Raw genomic sequence first — 16,613 nt, 5'->3', positions numbered from 1 at the left:
GTTAAAACCACGTGCCGTGTGATTAGGGGACAACACTCTCTACCTACTGAGCCACAGCTGCCCATATTTAACGTTTCAATCCCCATTTCGTAATCACAGTATCACACAGACATCTTCTGCAATTTAGGCATTTCAGGATACATTTAGGAGCTCACTCCGCACTGCATTTTGAATATCTTACTTTTCTTTTAAGTGTTGTACCATCATGTTGAGACAGAACGTTCACTCTTGACTTTGACAGAGAGCTGCTAAAACTGATGAGATAAATTAAAGTGATACGTTTCTGACCCCATCACAGCATCTAGAAACACGTTTCAGTCTACATTTAAATATATAACTGACTCTTCTGAACAAACATCACTGCTCACTATAGTCCATCCACAGACCCGCCTGTCTGCAACCCTTCACACAAAATCCTATCAAATAGGAGTCTGTAGACAGATGTGCCAAGTACTTTGACCAGAATTGTATCTCACTTGAACTTGAACCCTCAGCTTCCTGTTGAAAATAACACCATCACAAGACACAAATCCCACATTCCTTTCCACTTCCCTAGAAGACTACAGTACACAACAACCAAAAAGTCTCTTAAGTTAAAGGGTGGGATTGTTCTCCCTTCTTCAGTGACAAGCTGCTGTGGTTTTGTTCAGGGCCACTCACACAAAGGATCCCTTCATTCCAACCCGTCTAAAAAGTTAAGGGTTATGCAACAAGGCATAGAGATTAGATTTCAAATATTGTTTGTGTCAGCTGGAAGCTGGGATGATGAGCCAAACAGGACACATCGACCCAGTGCTGCCCTTTCTCTATCCTTGCCTCCTTTTTTGTCTCTCCTTTACTCTTCAAGCATTGTCAGCATTTATTAAGAAAACAGGAAAAATTACATTCAGCATACCCCCACAGTTCTTAACTTTTCTTTACCCAAGAACAACTTTCTCTAAAGCACGTCGCAGAAAATGCTTAGGGTTAAAAACATTTATTTAAAAACCACTGTACAAGATTTGACTTCACATTTTCCTACGAGAACTGCTCATCTTCCACATACTGAAATCATCTGTTGTTTCTTTGCTTGTTGCATTCTGCACTTGTGTTTTGAATGTCCATGTAATACATTCAGAAGGAGGTGTGATTTATAGGCAACATGGGGTTTTGAGTTTTGTCTGCTATGGTGAGCAATGGCGAGTCTTTAAATGGTAAGTCAAAAACTGACAAGTGAAGATAATAAACATCCCCTTAGCTTCAGTGCACTGCTGTGAAGCCCTTGTCTCTCCTTGACAAAGCTAGTCCTCTGGCCCAACTTCAAAAGGCAGAAAAAAGCCGTTTGACATTAATCAGACCGTTTGCCTCACAGGTTGTGTGAGTCCTCCACTCCGCTAACGCCTTGCCTGTGTGACCATCAACGCCGGTGAAATCGGGATCTGATCCAGACGCAGCACTTACAGTAATTGAGTAATGCCCCCTTCAGAAAAGCCTCATTAAATTCTCAGTACTACCATGTGTTCCCGGACATAGCTGCTTCTGAAAGACCACAGTCAGCAAAACATACACAATATTGCCTGGGCTCTGTGCACAAGGAGAAATAGGGGTTGAGAGTAAAAATGATAATGGATGCTCTTTAAATTCATGGAAAGATGCAGCATCTACTACAATAAAGAATAAAAAAATGTGCATGTCTAAAATCATCTGAGCATTACATTTTAGTTAGCAAGTTTTAAATATTTATTCAGTGTACAGTTCAGTGGCTTATTTTGAAGAGCTTACGTGCCGCGTTATGCTGTTTCTTGAGGTGAGATACACAGCTGAATAGTTAAAGACTTGCTACTCCAGGTGCTTTATGCATCTCCCAGTTGTGGTTCTTCCAGTTCTTTCAAATGATAAAGAAAATAATCATCAGTGCTGAACCTCAACAATCTGTACCACAGTCCTGGAAAACACTGAGGGGTCCATTTCCTCCCCACATAGTGACGTCGCTGGAGTCGAAGGCTGAAGGACAGTGTGCAGGCGTGACTCATAGCTGGTGTCGTGCATCCAGGTGCACGGCCTGTGGAGGAGTTCCTTGTCGAGCTCACAGCTCTGCTCAGTGTGCAACTGAGGTGTAGCTGAGGTCGGGCCGAGCCTTGACAGCAGGTGACAGTCCCAGTCAGAGTCTGATGATGACGGAGAGAGCGTGGCTAAGTCCGGTATCAGGGCTGACTCGATGCACACTGAGGTAGAGTGGGAAAGTGAACGCTGAGAGTCTTGGCTGGAAAGCGCACTGTTTTTTTTTTCGTTGGGGAACTGAAGTGAAGGATCAGAAGCCTTTGCTTTTGACAGAGCAGCTACAGAGGTGCCACCATGACCCAAAATGTCCATTTGACTTGGTGCAGATGTGAAATTCTGTACAGTGGGAACACAGAATGTGGTAAAAGCATATTTTAAATCAAGTGCTTCCACCATGCATGTTGAAGAGACCTCTGGGTGAGGACTGCTATGTATTATCTGACACGAGGCCATGTCAAATAATGAACAGCCCTCAGGCTTTGCCATAATGTCATTTTGTGGTTTTGTAGATGTATTCCCTTTTTCAGTCCATCTACAATTGTAGCCAAATTTCACCGTAATCTTCCTCCTTTTGCTGTGGCTGCATTCAGGGCTGGCTGATCGACAGCGTTTTTTGGGGTTTGGCGTTGTAACTGACTGTCGAGGCAGGGATCGGGATCTATGTGAAATCAGTTTATCACACTTTAAAACATTGCTAGAGCATATGATCTTACTGAATACTAGAAGATCATCTTGGTTTGATCCCTTCACGTCTTCTGCATTTGTTACAGCCACAGACGGAAGACGTGGGATGAGGAGAGGAGCTACGACAGCTGAGACAGACTGAGACAAAGTCTCTGCTGTGTCCATTTCACAAATGACTCCTTCCACAGCTTCCTCTGTAATGCACGGTTGAGGACTGAGGACAGGGGGCTCTGAGTACGGGCTGTGCAGGATGTAGGAGGAATAATGGAGTTGTGGGCTGAGGGCTGGGGGCAGGGAGTAGGGATCAGGGGACGGACATGGGGTCCCAGGACAGGGGGACAGCTGCTGGCTGGCTGAGGCGTGGGTTTGTGGTTCAACATCCAATACAGGCATGGCTGGGCTTGAAGCATGAGGCTGGATGTCGGGAAACTGGCAGTCTGTAAGAGGGAGAGCCTGGATGTCAACAGGTGGAGTGACTGGACATGGGGGGGCCGACTGAACTCCTGCTGATGGGCTGGCAGGGCCAAAGGAAAGAGGACCTGTAATAAGGCTGGAAATGTCAGTATTAAATGATGTATCCTGTCTGCGCAGGGCCTGAACAGCACACTCCGTCTCCACATCAGTGAGAGGCTCCAGTTCACAGATGTCCTGGATGGGCAAAGGAGTTGGTGGTCTAGGAGGAAGACATCAAAAATCCTCATTTCAAGCACAGAAAAGCCAATGTGTTCCAGTTAAAAAGAAGAATGCCCAACATTTGGACATCACTAGGTAATAATCAAATTCACCTGTTCAAGGTTTCCTCTGATTGTTGAGACGGATAGGGGTCGAATCCTGGAAGCATTTCAGCCACAAGTTGATCCACAGCACTGTAGCTGGAGGGATCCAGCACAAACTTACGATGCTGATCAGACTGTAAGTGCTGCAAAGACCAACAGAGACCCCATCAAACACTACAGCACAGATGTATACAATGAAGCAAAAAAAAACAACAAAATTTTTTTAATCTGTCAAGTCACAACAAGAACATTTTCAAATGATTCCCACCTCGTCCAGATTAGTGAAGGGTTGATGACAGCATTCACAGTATGACGTGTCCTTTTTGCGTTGCCGCCATGGTGAAGGGTTACAGTTGAGTGGGGTTTGGGATTTGTCCTGGATGCTGCTTTCAACTTTTTTCTTCTCCCTAATCAAAAAATAATTATTATGATAAATAGAGTTTTTCATATCATTAAACAAAACTTTCTAAATGGATTTCAGTCTTTTTTTTTTTCCTTTCTCAGGCAGGAAATAAACTTGAATTGTTTGAGACTTGAATCACTCAAACAGCGATTCAAACACAGTTGAACTAACCTTATTTTTTCTTCTTGTTCGGTCCATTTTTCAAACTGAGGAGGAGGAGGAGATTCAAAGGGACTAAATCGGCCCAGGTAGCACAGAGATGGCAAGGCCATAGACTGTATATGCAAGGGCTTGTATTTCCTGGTTAGATAATGAAAATGACGGAATTTAAAACACAAAATATAAATTAAATGTTTTAGCATCAAAGAAGAAATTAAGAAGAAAGGACAAATTACAATGCAATGACACCGCACATCTGAATGCAGACAGAATATTATGACTATGTACTATATTATTATCACTATTATCATATTCTCACACTGAAAAATATTTCTGACTACTTTGCAAAACTGAACATCTGATTACACAACTGAGATCGACACCAGCTGGGCTAATTTTCGACTGTTTCAGATGTCATGGGTTCAGTTTCCCACTGCAATGGCCCATACATTAGCCAGAGCACTTCAATTAACTGAAATGAGAGGGCAAATGAAAAGAACTGTTAACACATAGACATCCCCAGCAGGAACAGGCAGTGAAGCTTGCAAAGCCTCATCGAATAGAAATCGAATCCGCTTGAGCGCTGGACTCCTGGGGAGCGACATCACTGGGGGGGGCATGTCACATTACACGACGGGACCCCTTAACAGTTTCAATTAAGAAAATCATCTGGGCTGAAATGCAAACCTTCAGAACTAGTGCCCAGTGGGGCAGGAAGGGCAGAAACACAGAGACAGGTCACTGCCACATATTGTCATTTCACTGTCATGATGCTTTAACTGCAACAAAGAATCTAACCTGATACTAAACAATCATTATATGAACCTGAGCAGGCCTAAAACGTAATTTTGAATTCCGGCTTGAGTGACTGGGATCCAAAACAGAGGTTTAAAGAAGAGGATTGTGCTATCTTTGTATTGGAAGGGGGGAGGGGGGGTGTCAAAGAAAACGACGTGTATTATTACACTTGGATTCAAATGCCCCTCCTGTGCTCGAGAAAAAATAAACAAACTAAATGGGGGATGAAACTCACCTGCTGAAGTCTTCAATTTTAAGATATGGAGATCTTAAAGCTGCAGCTGTGCGCCAGGAGAAATAAAAAGGAAGAGAAAAAGTAATACAATTACCCCCAAATACGCCAACAGAAATACAGTATTTTTGGGAAATAAACACATTAGCAGCACAAAAACATAAACCAACCTTTGACAACATGAGAACCTTGTTGTTTGGTGTAAGTCCTCTGCATTGAAAAAGGAAAATTTTAAGTAAGACTCATTAATCTTAAAGAGCAAATGTCAACAATTTCAAAAGTTCTTCTGTTATTTCTTCATAACCCTGACAGAGTTCATTCCATTTTATTGGAAGCTTCTTTAACTGAACTCCTATCTTTCCTGAATCTCAAAATGTCATTTTGCTTTTTACCAATTCATTCATAAAAGATTTACCTGCTCGATTTCTTGACATAAAGTTGCTATACGTGGATGTTTGGTGAAATTAAATCTTACCTCTGGCCTCTTGTGTTTCACGCTGAAGCTCTCTCGAGTCAGTTGTTTCAGGTATAAAAGCACATCTGATAGTACATTAAGGAACAATACAACATTTTCAGACACTGTTCTGTGCTTGTACTGGTAAGAACAAAAAACGAAGCACTCATATGGTGCCATCTGCTGTAAAAAGAGCTTCACAGCACTATAGATGTGAACACATCCAAGACAGACACAGACTTAAGAGCTTACATCGAATAACTTTGTACTGTTGATATGGAATTCCTCTGTGGTATACAAAAGGATACCATCCACATACAAAATCTTCACTCCCCACGATCGAGCGTTGGCCAAAACACTGCTACCCTGCAGTCGTTCCTACAACACACATCCATCAGAATCAAGTCAAGATGACAAACTGCGTCACTCTTCAGTATAATATCACCAATATCCACAAACAAAAACTTAAAGCCTGTACATTTACAAGATAAACCATATTCTGGCTGCATTGACTTACATTGTTGCGAATGGCTTTTTCAAGCAGAGCCTTCCCCCGGCTGCCACAAGCCTGAAGAGACAAGACACAGATTTACACTCTATTTCACTCTAGTAACATCCACAGTGATATTTTCCTAATGTGTCAGTGATGAAAAAAAGATTAACACAAACAGTATTTGTTTTTGAATGTAGCATTCTCATAATTTCTCACATGAACTAAAAAGCATCTAAGTATTTAACATTTTAATCCTAAAGCAAGAAATTTATACGAGTAAAGATAAATACAGAAATATTCACCGACACCAAAACAAATACTGAAATCATTCCAGCTGATTTTTGTGATGTCAATATATATTAATTAGGACAATTACAGATTATATAAAGGTTACACGAGTAACTGATGTTCAGTACCATTGGTCTAGGAGTTTCTGGGCGCTGTTTTTCACTGGTGAGGACACTCTCCCGACGCTTAATAGGATGTTGGGCTTCTTCATTTCTCCCCTTTGCCCCTCCCTTGGTAACCACACATCTCTCCTCCTTCAGAACCTCTTGGCCTCCAGTCACAACAAAGTTTACGTCCTTGTGCAGGAAACTTTCAACTCTCTTCAGCAGGGAAAAAAAAAGATCTACTCATCAGTTGCTGCTGAGAGACATCTTTCATAGTCAGAAGTTTAACTTGGGCTTCAGTAGGTGTACAACTGATGAAGAAACCAGTGTTAGTTGGGGTGCTATCAGTTTGGCTAATACTCCAGTGAACTGTCTGCTGAAATCAGATCCATCAGACCCAAACTACCACATTTTTCTGACACTGAAGTGTTTTTTTCCCTGACACAAAATTTTAATCTGACAAAGCAAGGCAGACAAATGACAGTGCAGCCAAATCATGCTATTTTTATTTAAAATGCCACTGCCTAGATCAAAGCCTGATGATAAGGCTTGTACACAAACAACAACCACTGTTCACAGCATATGTAAAAATCATAGGATCCACACAAGCTTACCCCTCCTAGTAGAGATATGGCCTCCAAAAGCAGGGCTGTTGGGCGTTTCTTCAAATTGTCAAGGTAAAAGGTCTTCCCCTCCAACTTCTTCTCCCCAGGACACAGTTTGCCTAGAAGGCCTCTCTCCTCTGCATACTGCTGCTTGTGCATGGTCCTGGGGCACTAAAGGAGCTCACAGCTTTACTGGAAAACACCAGAGTCCTACTTAAAAGAGGGAAGAAAACACGTGTTAATGAAATATTACAAGTCTGTATAATTAGTTGACAAAGAGTAACTAAAAATAATGTTTTATTATAGCTCTTCTTCTCTGCTAACTTTTTCTAATACCATTGCTTTCTCCAGAATTCTTTGAGCAACTTAATACAAGGTCGCCAAAGTGAAACAAGAGTATATCAACCCATAACAAACAGTTAAATATCACTTTCTCAGAGGCAAGATTGAGGTAATGGTCAAAACGTTTCAAAACAATCTTACAACTTGCCATGGAAAAGTTCATCAGAACATGCAGCGTTAGTTCACTATCAAACTACAGCAACAGTGCATGCATTAACATTGCCACCTTGCTATTTAGCTAACAAACTTAGCTGTGGTTAGCATAGCCTGGTAGCTGATCTCCGCTAGCTTAGCTTTCCTCAAAATAGACAACGCCGGGGCAAGAAAGAACAACTTTTGGCTAGTTTGTAATGAATATTAATCGTCTGGTAAATCGTTTCCCACATCTTCGCGGGGGGAAAAGGGAAATAAATACTTACGTTTAGTTACTTTGTTACAGAGCTGCGATAAAGAAATTGTGGCTACTGATTCACCATAAGGTGGAGAGGCAACCGCCGCTTTTTTAAAAACACTGGCGAAGACGTCAACGTGAAGTTAGCGTAACATCCGGTAACGCTGCCTTGACGTTCTTTTTACATCAGACACCTGTGATTATCAAATAGTAATATCACTGAGCAATAGGGTGAAACGAAATTAAAATCAACTTTGATTATCAGTCTGTTTCTTGCACAAGCCATCCTCGTACTTCCCCCTTAGAGTCAATTTCACGCTGTCTGCTGTGTTTTTAAGTTTTACATAAGGTTGTGACAGTACCGTAAACGCAGCACAAAGGCCACTGGTCACTTAACAATTTCGCTACTTAGTTCATTTTTAGAGCTGAGGTATTTTTCATAACAGTAAAAATGTGGATTTTATTCAACAAACACTCGTACATGTAGGCTTTTGCAACTGAAAGAAAAGGAGACCAAGCACAGAATGAGATGGACATCAATCATAAATATAGCCATGGTCTCTGTTCTGTTGTTCGTGGGTGCAGCTGTAGCTTCAAACAAGTATACAAGTATAATCAGTTGTAATTTGTGTATGTAAATTAATGCTCCCCATCAATTTATGTTCTTCCCCTGTCAGTTTCAACCAGCAGCTCAAACATTTTAGATACCACAGAAAAAAAACGCTCGCCTTTGCCCAGCAGGGGGCAGTGTGCCTGTAAATACAGTAATTCCAATGAAGTGCACTGGCACCTTCAATCTTTCTATTTGCCTGAGATCACATGAATTAAATATATTCATTATTAGTTGAAAATGAAAAGTTCCATCCACAGCATTATGCAAACTTATATTAACATCATGTTTTACAATCTGTCATGACACCAAATTTGTAAAATGTAAGACAGAGACAGTAAGACAAATACAAACTCTTTATTCAAAACATGCATTTTTGTTTTAACAAAGTGAAACACTGGCACGGTGCCAAGGGCAAGCCTTCATGGCATTTGAACTTGAAAATCTGAGTATGTATGGATCAATGACAAGGAATTCTTCATTTTAGGTCAAGAACAAAAAACGGCAGACTCACAAACTAATGCACCAATGGACTAAAACCTTCATAGCACAAACTTCAAACAAACATTACATATATCAAAGATTGTATCAGGTTGACAACAAGACACTGACAACAGTCTGAACACTTTATCAAAGCATTAAAAAGAATGTCTCTTCTCTCTTCAGAAAATAACACAAACACTGTAAAATTACCAACTGAAAACATTACTCTCTCATTTTTCTTTATAGCTGGGAACACCATCAGTCCACATCAAACCTGGTTTCAAGAAAATAAAAACAAAATTTTGCATATTCAGTGTTTTAACCCCTGGATGGTAATGAAACTAACCACACAGACAGAAGGACTTAGCTTGTTTTCAGTCCATAGTGACAAATATGAAACAGCTTTTTGACTGTTTAAAAAGGCACATTGGGTTATAGTATGGAAACCTCAGTATATCCACACTGAATCAAAGACAGCAATAACTGTGAAATAAAACTGTAAAGCACAAGCTGAGGCCACGAACATTTGTTGTTTTCCCAGAAGTGGAGTGGTTTGTTTTAGACCAACTTTATATTTGAACTATTAAAAATCAAGATATTACTACATTAATAAAAACAACCACTTTTGCATACTTGTGTAAACTGTCATCAAAACTTTACATTACAGAAAATATGTGTGATATATCCGCAATAAAAGTGCTATTTATTATCAGTTTAGGTTTATGGAAGTGTGACAAAGTAAGTGTTTTGTTTTTAGTGGACAGAGCTAGCAGCGGGCTGGTACAAGGTGGTTCTTGGCACTAATTTTCACTTAGTATTTTAATTGCATGAATATCATTGAAAATAAGGTAAAGTGGCTGCCCTGTCCTTTTTCAATATGAATGTAAAGGAGGAGGAGATTAACGTTTTACGAATAACAAAAAGTCTTACGGTCTATACTTCAGATCCACTCAGAGCCCTTTATCACTCCATATTTGCTGCTACTACTGGTGCTGCTGCTGCCTCTGTCTGCATCTGCCTTGCTCGAGGCGTGTTTGTAGGCCTGCCGTTGTTTACGTTCACGGTGAGGCTTGCTGTGATTGTTACTGTGGCTCTGAAGCTGGCTGTAGGCCTGATTGTCAGCTCCCAACATTTTCTGAGGCTGATGGACGTCCTTCTGAGTGTCTCTGGGGGCATCTCCCATACCCAGGTTGTCATCATTATTGGTGTACTGTTGACGCTCCTCGTGGGCAATATTAACATGGTTCTGCCGGCATGCTATCTTAGCATTAGCAAGATCAGTAACGGGAAGTGGTTTTTCATGGTTCCCAGTAGATACCAGAAGAGGCTTGATGGCAATGTTGTACCCTGGTGGAGCTGATGGTGTATTCCAAGAATAAGGGTAGCTGCTGTAATCCTCTCCTCTCAGTTGTACCTCTTGAGGAGCCACTTGTCCCTCTGTCAGTCCGTACAACTCATCATTAGGAAGCTGCCCCCGGTGGGAGCGTACGATCTCACAGATGGTACCGATGCCCAAGTGAAGCATCTCCCATATATTGAGTACCAGGCAAAGCAGGGACACTGCGTACATGATGAGGAGAAAGATAGTTTTCTCAGTGGGTCGTGACACAAAGCAGTCCACATTGTGAGGGCAGGGCTGGCTTGAGCAAGTGTAGGTGGGAGGTACTGCAAATCCATAGAGAACGTACTGTCCACACAAGAAAGCCACCTCCAGTGAGGACCGGGCCAAGAGCTGAAGCACATAAATGCGCATCAATCCATCTTCTTTGATACGCTTGCGCCCATCATGCCGTGCCTTGACATTTGTTTGCCCTTCACCACTTCTTCCTGTTGCTGCTCTACCACCGTTGCTCTCCACCTCAGCCATTTCATAGATCATTGGATCGTCCTCTTGGTCTTTCTCAGCCTCTTCAATGCCACTATGCTGCTTTCTGGCTGCAAGATAGTGCTTCTTTTTCCTCCGTGAAAATCCACTCACCCCCCCACTGTCTTTACCCTGCTCATCTGCCCGAGCAATCTTGTTGACAGCGTAGCCCAGGTACATGAGTGAAGGTGTGGCAACCAGAATGATTTGGAAGACCCAAAATCGGACGTGTGAGAGTGGAGCGAAGGCGTCGTAGCAGACGTTCTCACAGCCTGGCTGACCTGTGTTGCAGACAAACTTGCTCTGCTCATCGTAGTAGATTGACTCTCCTCCTACAGCTGTCAGCACAATGCGGAAAACAATGAGGACGGTGAGCCAGATCTTGCCCACGAATGTGGAGTGGTGGTGGATTTCTTCCAGCAGGCGAGTCAAGAAACTCCAACTCATGGTAGTGGCATGGAAACTACAGTGAGAGGCAACATACACCTCCTGTTACTCACCTGTAGAGAAAGCAGAAATGGTTAACCTCTTTACATACATCCACATTAATATACACACTTCATTTAGATCTCCTTATAGTAAAATATTCTACCATTTAAAGACATGCACAATATCTCACCAAAACCAAGTAGACTTGTTCAGTTTACAGGCACTCCTTCCTTCCCTCCAGAGTCTGATACGTGAAGATTATTTAATAATCTGTCTTAATCTAGTTTTTTGTGTCTGTCTCTCAATTCATCTCTTCCAACATACACAGAATAAACAGACTAGTTTTTATTATACAAAGAAAGAGACCACCCATTGTTCTACCGTATTCACTAAGATTTTTTAGCCCCCTATGTTAGCAATGAAAGGTTTGAGCACTTAGCTCTTCTGCCAAAAGTAAAATGCACACTTACAAACCACCTAACATAGTTCACCATGGCACTGATTTGAAACACACCGCAGACAAGCACTTTGTCTTTCCTATACATGGTTATCAAACAGTGTATTTCTCCACAATAACAACACGTTTATCCTTGATTCTTTTAATAGCTGTTCCTTTGAGCGTATGTCTAAACATATCCTTGGCAATAGTACACAAAGGGAAGAGTAATGATGACGATGGAATGTCTAACCATAATTGCTATTGTTAACTGAATGCCCCTTTTCATTTTACATTAGATCGTTACAACATCTGACTATCCAGGTGTTTCAAAGCTATGGACATTTTCTCATCTCATGCCAGTTAAAGTATTATTGACATCATGTACTGATTGCATCATACGATTCATTGTTCAATGAATGGATGGAGCAATTAGACAAAAACAAAAACTAGCAACAGTCTTTGTATACGTGCTACATGCTAGCACAGTTGGGTGAACCATAATTAGCTAGAGAAGGAGGGCTGGAGATGCTCCGAGGCAGTAGCACACTAGATGGCTGGTTAATAGTCATATAGAGCAAAAGGAAGCAGCAGACACAATAGAGAAAGTGCAAAGGGTGGAATCACCATGTATGACTGAAATTGGTGCAGATAGTACACCTTCCTTGAGTTTTAGTTGTATTCATACCCAATAAAATCATTTTTATCTTCTACTGAACTACACCAAATTTACATTGTGGCTATTACTGCATTTAATGTTCTCTTTGGACAGGTTATACCAGTGGCTTTCAAAAGTTGTTGTCCAGGTGAGTTTATCTTTCTTAATGGAAAACTCTGTCAACTACATATTACAATGTTATGCTTTACATGCTGTATATTATTTATTTATTTATCAGCTTTATATCCCAAAACTTTTATCAATGCCACGCGACTGAAATTTTTTCTCACTGTCACTTTCTTCATGAAAGCCATACTGATGACAATGATTCATTGAGCCATTTATAACTGATCCAAAGCACTTTCATGAAAGCAGGTCCAGCTGCTGCTAACATCAGAGTTTACAATGTTCCTCATGTCTCACTTTGTAAAGAAAAATAAAGAACTCCAGAGTGTCTCATTAAGAGTCACGTGGCTTCTAAAATTGCACATCTGGCCATGTTGTGTAATGTACTATTTGGAGACCCAGTAGCACAGCTATCACCACCCAAACACAAGTCTACCGGATGGCAAGAAACTGGGAACACTCCCTCTTAGAGCTCATTAGCAAAGCCCATCACGGTTTGCTGCACAACAATAGAGTAAAGCAAATTTAATTGCTTACCACTGACTCATGCATTTTTGGTCATAATAATCCTGTGTATACAGTTTAATAATTACCTTCAGAATAACATATACAAAACAAAAATTTTGGTTAATCGGTCATCTTAAATTAAAGGAATAACTGACTCAGTAACAAAATAGTCCGGTCAGGACCCTGCAGGACGAGCTCATTCCTATTGGTCTTGATAGTATTTTACTCACCAACCAAGTTATTACAGCAGATTTGGAGCCTGCTGTCAAAAAACAACTAAAATCTGTGATAAGTGGACCAGAAAATAAACCCCACAGATACTGAATGTTTTTGCATGAAACTGCTAAGTCTCAAAATGTACCAAAGGCTCCATAGCCCAGGTTGCTAGCAGTGCCACATTGCATGTCTGAAGTTGGTACAGTGCACTTTCTCCAGATGTCTCCCAGCCCCAGACTAACAGCCTCCAGTCTCCTACAGTGCCAGTAAAAGAACTATTTGAGGAGTGTACGTTAAAGAGCAACCACCCTTATACATGCCTATCTAAGAAGGCTTCAAGCTGTGAATATGAAGGGTTGTGGTTTCCTTCAAAGTGCTTGAGGTGATGCACAACCCAAAAACTATCTTGTGAGTATGAAACGCTTAACTACTATTAACTTGAAAGACGACTGTAAAACCTTTTTTAAAGTATTTTTGGGGAGTATTTTTTTCTTGATGAGATACAGACCACACAACAGAACACTGACAGGGTGAAAAAGGGGAAATGAGAGGAACGAATGACATGCAAAAACGACCCTTACACAGATTTGAACCAGGTACGCTACAAGCTCATGGTCAGCATCTTAAATGCAACAAACACCTGCCATGTCGGACAGAGATAGTCAAGGTACCATAGCTTTGAAGGCTGATCCAGGGACACACGTTAGCGTATGATAATGTGGATTAAGATAGCACCAATAAGCAGGCTAACATTTAAAATGAGCAATAATGAGGACTACATTAATAAAAAAATAGTGACTGATAATAGCAAGCAGAATAAATCTCTACTTTTAAATCATACGCAAAGGCAGAAATCACCATCACCACCTTTCATACAAGTCCTAGACAACTTCCTAGAATAAAATAATGATATGCCACAAAAAACCTATGAAAAAGAACTGCAAGTGTAGTTACCCAAACTTTAGATTCAGCACTTTTCATCACTGTAACGAGTCTTCAAGACACGGAGCCTGCAGGGTATTCTGGGGTCACTTTGTGAGCCATCCACTCAAAATTGTCAAACCACACACAGATGATGCAGTATGTACAACATAATTTGATCTTGACACATGCCTCTGGCAAAGAGAGCTACTTTGTCTGTCTGCATGAAGTCAATAGAAGTACACTATGACTTGAAAACCATTAATTATCTAACTACACCGCTGGGATCTACCAGTATTGCTTAGAGGAGTCTTTTGTTATGTTATTTTACCATGGCAGTACACACAATCCACTGACAACTGTGTGCCTCGAGCGTATCTTTGATTTGATTACAAGGAGAGTTCTGAACAAAGTATGACAGAATCCAGGTTTCCAGCATTTATCTTGACCGAGTGATAATAACAAATAATAAAATCAGTTTGTGATGTAGCACATGTATTGGGTGAAAACTGTGTGGACTACAAATAAGCACACATACAGCAGTCGGCACCGGTCCTCCTTCTTACTTACTGCTTCAACTAATCACAATCATTTTAGTGTCCTTACATCACCAGCTCTAAGTCATCATTGTTATTACCCCTTTTCGTTGTATCCTTCTTATCTTCCTTTTTTTCCTGGCAAGAATTTTGAGATTTCAAACCCCATGTACCTGCAAAGAAAACAGAGATAACACCAAAAACATTTATTTAATCAATATATAATGTATATGTAATATAATAAAATGTTTTTGTTCACGTTTTAATTCATAAAGCCTACTCTTTATGACTCTTTCTCACTTACTGCTGAAAAAATACTGCAAATATAAAGGTTGCACTGCGGTTTCAAATCAAACAGCTCCAAAAAGGGGCTTATTATTAGATTGTTAGATTACGACTTTGTGTTGTACTTGCATTAAAATTCAGCACAAAGGATGATAAAAGGATGACATAGGTACTGCAATGAACAATAGATTAGCTAATCAATTTCACAGAAAATGAATCCTTGGCAAATTTGACAATAGATTCAAATAATTCGGTAGTTAATTCTTCAAAATGATTCAAACACTTTCTCGTTTAGCATTTGCGAATATGTTGTTTATCATTATTAACTTAGCTAAGTGAATATCTGCGAGTGTCTGAGTTGGGCCCAAGGAAATTATTATAGCGTATTTCACTTTTTTTCTCACGTCATGAACTAAACCTTTAACTAAAACAGATTAATTGGAATTGAAAATAGTAGTTGCACCCTGAGATCCCATGGACATTAAAAACTTCAACTGGAACATTAAGCTAACATCAACTTGACTTAACGTGACGTCAAAAAGTTATAAACTTTATAAAATTGCTCAATAATGCTTAGTAATGCCAATAAATTGTTATCAAGTGCATATGTCATTTATAATAAATTTAAAAGCTTGTAAAACATAACTGGCAAAGTTGATGTGGAGGTAACTTAAGATAACCAAACCGTTTGTTAAAGATGACTAGCTTACTCAGCTAACCTAGCACGAAGTCAAAATTCATCCCAAATGACCTGGAAATACACTAATTTCGTGGTATTTCTAGTACTTTACCTTGTCTTTACAGTCTTCTAGTAATTTTTCTTCAAAGTTATTTCCTCAAATAACGGTAGACTGGCACTTATTTGCCTTCCTCACCACAGCAGCATCCTCACCGTTTCAGACGCACATTTGGAGTCGCTCCCATCCGCCAGAGAGCTGGACTGACGTTAGGACCTCACCAGTCAACCGGCAAAATACCGTACTATTGAGCAGGGGGAACAAAATCTTCATCCCCAAATTACAGAAAAATGTACAATATTGTCGTTCACTTTTTTAATATCCCCGAAGTTTCAGGTGAGTGAAGCTCTTCTTAATTAAAGTGTTATATTTAGTTTTAATCCTTGAGACTGGACTGGAGAGGGAGAGAGAGCTTGATGGTGTGAGCAGAGGAAGACAAACTGGCTGGTGCAGGGCAAGGAGGGGTTTGTATGTGCGTGTGTGTGTGTGTGTGTGTGTGTGTGTGTGTGTGTGTGTGTGTGTGTGTGAGAGAGAGAGAGAGATAGAGAGAGAGAGAGAGAGAGAGAGAGAGAGAGAGTAAGTTAAACATCATAAAGCATTTTTATTATTGAGATTGTTTTAAAAGGCAAAAAATAAATGCCAAGGTCCTGGTTTACCGTCATTTTCTGCATCATGCAAATGAATACCTTTCTTTACATACATGTATCCATTTAATACAAATCTTTTTTTTTTTTTTAAATATCATGAAAGTTGCCTGCTGTTTTTTTTTCTTTTGTGTTATGATCATTAGTCAGCAGGTTCAGGTACAGGCACATGACCTACAATTAGTGTCACTGGCTGTATATGTCACCTTTTGACCTGCAGTTGAATGAAAAAAGTCTTCATGTTTAATGTTTCATGAAATACCAGTTCTAAAACTATTTAAAACATTGCACAGCCACAGTCATCATGGAGATGTGGAAGATTATCCAGTGACAAACAAAGACTTTGTCATTCACACACTTTCAATGGCAAATGTATCCACCCCAGACAGGGC

At 40.4% G+C, this 16,613-nt stretch overlaps 2 protein-coding genes across 4 annotated transcripts; both read right to left on the bottom strand.

Annotated features, from left to right (window-relative positions):
• Window positions 1-907: 907 nt before the first annotated feature.
• On the bottom strand, window positions 908-7,941 carry dbf4b (DBF4 zinc finger B). Of its 2 annotated transcripts, none has more exons than XM_056365423.1 (12): window positions 7,798-7,941; window positions 7,046-7,249; window positions 6,456-6,647; window positions 6,064-6,114; window positions 5,855-5,924; window positions 5,568-5,632; window positions 5,263-5,302; window positions 5,096-5,141; window positions 4,075-4,203; window positions 3,769-3,907; window positions 3,510-3,643; window positions 908-3,397 (listed from the first exon to the last, which is right to left on the bottom strand). In XM_056365423.1, the coding sequence occupies exons 2-12, from the start codon at window positions 7,193-7,195 to the stop codon at window positions 1,891-1,893; spliced, it is 2,523 nt and encodes an 840-aa protein (XP_056221398.1). In that variant the 5' UTR covers window positions 7,196-7,249; window positions 7,798-7,941; the 3' UTR covers window positions 908-1,890. The 2 variants fall into 2 exon arrangements, with proteins under 2 accessions (XP_056221398.1, XP_056221399.1); XM_056365424.1 differs by having other exon boundaries at window positions 7,046-7,246.
• A 780-nt stretch (window positions 7,942-8,721) lies between these two features.
• Window positions 8,722-16,007, bottom strand: LOC130162751 (gap junction gamma-1 protein-like). Of its 2 annotated transcripts, none has more exons than XM_056366550.1 (3): window positions 15,733-16,007; window positions 14,657-14,728; window positions 8,722-11,226 (listed from the first exon to the last, which is right to left on the bottom strand). In XM_056366550.1, exon 3 carries the CDS (start codon window positions 11,171-11,173, stop codon window positions 9,803-9,805), a length of 1,371 nt encoding a protein of 456 aa, XP_056222525.1. In that variant the 5' UTR covers window positions 11,174-11,226; window positions 14,657-14,728; window positions 15,733-16,007; the 3' UTR covers window positions 8,722-9,802. The 2 variants fall into 2 exon arrangements, with proteins under 2 accessions (XP_056222525.1, XP_056222524.1); XM_056366549.1 differs by lacking the exon at window positions 15,733-16,007 and adding an exon at window positions 15,632-15,725.
• Between the last annotated feature and the right edge of the window lie 606 nt (window positions 16,008-16,613).

The sequence above is a fragment of the Seriola aureovittata genome, chromosome 21 (assembly GCF_021018895.1).
Source record: "Seriola aureovittata isolate HTS-2021-v1 ecotype China chromosome 21, ASM2101889v1, whole genome shotgun sequence".
Lineage (NCBI taxonomy): Eukaryota > Metazoa > Chordata > Actinopteri > Carangiformes > Carangidae > Seriola > Seriola aureovittata.
The sequence above is the reverse complement of the archived record's forward strand: the minus strand, read 5'-3'. Positions and strand labels throughout refer to the sequence as shown.